The sequence below is a fragment of the Poecilia latipinna genome, unplaced genomic scaffold (assembly GCF_001443285.1).
Source record: "Poecilia latipinna isolate Pla-1442-1.1 unplaced genomic scaffold, P_latipinna-1.0 Scaffold5133, whole genome shotgun sequence".
Lineage (NCBI taxonomy): Eukaryota > Metazoa > Chordata > Actinopteri > Cyprinodontiformes > Poeciliidae > Poecilia > Poecilia latipinna.
The window spans coordinates 10,761-14,425 of record NW_015117749.1 but is presented as its reverse complement, the minus strand read 5'-3'; the positions used below and the strand labels follow the sequence as shown (position 1 = coordinate 14,425).

Here is a 3,665-nt window from a genome sequence, read left to right as displayed (position 1 = left end):
CGTTTAGCTACTAGTCGCTAACTGACCGTTTAGCTACTAGTCGCTAACTGACCGTTTAGCTACTAGTCGCTAACTGACCGTTTAGCTCCTAAGTGCTAACTGACCATTTAGCTGCTAATCTATAATAATTGAAGGTTTCAGGGAGAAGATAACCCTTTCAGACAATAGAGTTCCTGAATGGTTTTCTGCAGATGTTTCTTGATTGACTTCCTTGCAGAGTGGATCGATACCTGCAGAGTTTCAGCTGAGTCAGCTTTATGTCCATCTTCTCCACCACGGCCGGCAGAGGTAACCCTTCACCTGGCCGCAGAGCGAAGCTGTTTTCCACCGTGATCAGCCCTAGATCCACCACCAGGGCATTCTGGGAGGTGGAAGACTGAGGGACAATGATGAGGGGAGCTTTCAGCCTGATGTCCGTGGACAGACGGAAACTCTTATGAGCAAAGTCTCGGACGCTGGATGCAGCTCTCTCTGCGGCCTGAGAAGTGGCGGCGCTCAGAGCCTCTTTAGCCGTCTGAAAGTTGTCAATGAACATCTGGAACACAGACAGCAGAGCGTGAGGCCTTGTGTTTGGCCGAGGCATTCACTGCATGTATGGAGTATTCAGGTTGGTTCCGTTTAATAAATAGGATGTCAGCAATATGAACCTTCTGAAAACAGCTAAGAAACAATGGCTTTAAATCTCTGAAGACACAATAAAAAGTCACTGAGCTAAAAGATGCTAAAACTGAATGTTGGCTTTGCAATAAAAGCTGTTTGAAGGTTCATAAAGGAAGCTCCACATTTAGGAAACAGGTGAGGAACAAATTCAGGTAAGGAAGTGAGGTCATTCAGGCAGTGGTCATGTGACAGAGAGGGCATGGCAGTGAACAGGTGAGGTAAATGATGGCAGTTGAGTGAGTTGCATAGCACACGTAGAGAAATGAGGCCTTGGTGTAGTCAGGCATGGAAAACATTCATTTAGAGCTCCATCGGTTCCTGCTGCGCTCACTAGAGATTCCAGTCTGAACAACTCACGGTCCAATGGGTCTGGAGGCACCAGGACCACAGGAGTCACCAGGACCAGTGGAGGCACCAGGACCCCTGGAGGCACCATGAGGTACCAGGAGGCACCAGGACCCCTGGAGGCACCATGAGGTACCAGGAGGCACCAGGACCACTGGGGGCACCATGAGGTACCAGGACCACATGAGGTACCAGGACCACAGGAGGCACCATGAGGTACCAGGAGGCACCAGGACCACTGGAAGTACCATGAAGTACCTGGAGACACCAGGACCACAGGAGGTACCAGAACCAGTTTAGCCACCAAGACCACTGGAGGCACCAGGACCAGTTTAGGCACCAAGACCACTGGAAGCACCAGGACCAGAGGAGGCACCAGGACCAGTGGCGGTACACTCAGGGTTAAACAAAGACGACTCTAAATTCCGCTCAATAAATCAACCCAAGCACTAGATCTGACAAACAAGTAGAACATCTAGATTCATTTGAGTCTGCTTTGCCCAACAGAATCCAGTTCAAGTTAAAACTTCCTCAAGCATCAGAGGTACTGGTGGAGAACGGTAAGGTTCAGTGCTTGGGCTGCTTTCACTAGTAAACATATGGGATTGTCCGATGTAGCCAACCAGAAATCCTAATCAATCCAATCCGTTGGGTGGGCTCCAGTGTTAAAACCTGGAAGACTCTAAACTTTGTTGTTGTTTTTGGACCAGAACCTTTTAAAAAGAACCTGTTTAGTCAATCACTGATTTGGATTGTAATAAATTGACCTTCCATGATAAAGTAATGAACCTCTGTACTATTTTGGGCCAGGATGTGTCATTTAGATCCCATATTAAGAAGTTTCTAGTGATTTCTTTTTGCATCTCTGAAATATTACAAACATGGTATCCAGCAGTGAATCTGATAATCTAATCCAAGCATCTGTCCCTTCAGGGCTGGACTCCACAAAGAGCAGCTAAGGGCTGATCCAAAACGCTGCAGCTACTGTTCTGATGGAAGTGAAAAAGACTGTTCATAATTCTACTATTTTATCTTCCCTTTATTGGCTCCCTATTAATCCAGATTATGATCTCAAATTCTCACATATAAAGTCCCTAATAATCAGCTCCATCAGAGATCTAACTGGTCCAGGTGTTCCTACCAGAACCCCTCGGTACCAGCCTGCTGGTTCCTAGAGGTTCCAGGTGTAGAATGGGAGGCAGTGCTTTAGTCTCGGTTTACGGAGGCGACACCCTGGATACTTTCAAGACTAGGATTAAAACCTTCCTGTCTGATGAAGCTGATGGACTGGCTGAGGTTTTCCTGATCTGTCTCTGCAGTTATGCTGCTGGGGACAAACTGACCACCGACTCTGCCACTTTCTCCTACTACTCCCCAGTTATCTGCATTTACTGTTAGATTTGTTAGAACTTCCTGTTCTGACCAAATCAGAACTAATTGGCCCGGGTTTCTCTAACAGCAGGTTCAGGATTGTTCAAATCTCCAACCAGTTTTAGGAGTTAGAGTTCTGAAGCTTTGGATGTATCTGCACCACGCAGATGTTGCACGCAGGTTGGTTAGATGCTTCCAGTTTGCTAATGTTGGGTTCTCCTTGTGAGTCCAAATGGGTCGAGGTTAACTTTAGTTCAGGACGGGGTAAACCAGGTCACAGGGACCTTAAACCAGATGAGTATATAGGAGAGCTGAGGGTGCAGCAGTGTAAAGCAGGAGGTTTGATGCAGTTCAGAGCTGCATGCTGGATGCTGTACCTCATCAGCTGACGGGTACTGAAAGCTAAAGGAAGCCTGTAAGGACAAAACACACCAACAAGACAGAAGACATTAGAGACAACAGGTGAGGAGAACATGCAACAGAGAACAGATACAAAACATTCAGGGTTTAACCTGCAGCTGCATGTAAATCTGAAAGGTGCCTGCAGGCTGCATTCATCCCTTGCTTCAGCTCAGGAAGTGACATCACCGCTACTGCTTCCTGTTGCCCATTACTACCCCACCCATGATCCCAAACTGACCCTAAATGACCCCAAACTAACTACTCATTTGGAAATGTAAGTTCAGTAATAGAATGTCAGGAACCATTAGCTGCTAGAAGACCAGAATAATTTTCTGCAGTGAGACTAGTTTCACCATGTTGATTGATTGATTGATGTTCAGAGAGAGAGGCTGTTGATGATCCCAAGAGACAAACATGGAGCTGCTTGGACAAGATATTTGGAGGAAGCTAAGTGAGGCTTTTAAACCTTAAGCATGGTAGTGGCAGCATCACGCTGTGTGGCTGCATTGCACAACCTGGATGAAGTAAAGCTGAACCACCTGCAGGTTCCAGCAGATGGTCCAGCAAACATCTCAACTAGCTTTAATGGCAGAATCAGGCCCTAACTTTTGACCTCAACTCGGTCAGAAATGCATGTATTATGATTAGAAGCTGGTGCTACTGGAAACCAACCAGTTTACGTGAACTGTCCCAGTTCGGCACAGCCGAGCTCAGATATCAGCCAGAAGCTGGTTGATGGTTTGTTTGAGGTGCAACTTACTCATAAACATCTAGTCAAATATTAGCAGAGGTGTATGTATACTTGTGACCCTATGTGAATCAGAGACAAACCAAACAATCTGATTCCACTGTGTGAACAGAAGTGGCCCGATTATTCACTAATGTCT

General features: G+C 46.4%; 1 protein-coding gene across 1 annotated transcript; it reads right to left on the bottom strand.

Annotated features, from left to right (window-relative positions):
• Positions 1 to 157: 157 nt before the first annotated feature.
• Positions 158 to 2,817, bottom strand: LOC106943314 (vacuolar protein sorting-associated protein 13C-like). The gene is made up of 2 exons (XM_015026626.1): positions 2,754 to 2,817; positions 158 to 535 (listed from the first exon to the last, which is right to left on the bottom strand). The coding sequence occupies exon 2, from the start codon at positions 533 to 535 to the stop codon at positions 158 to 160; it is 378 nt and encodes a 125-aa protein (XP_014882112.1). The 5' UTR covers positions 2,754 to 2,817.
• Positions 2,818 to 3,665: the final 848 nt, after the last annotated feature.

What these genes read in the sequence shown, in the direction of transcription:
- LOC106943314 (XM_015026626.1), bottom strand. Translation starts at nt 535, where the DNA reads ATGTTCATTGACAACTTTCAGACGGCTAAAGAGGCTCTGAGCGCCGCC.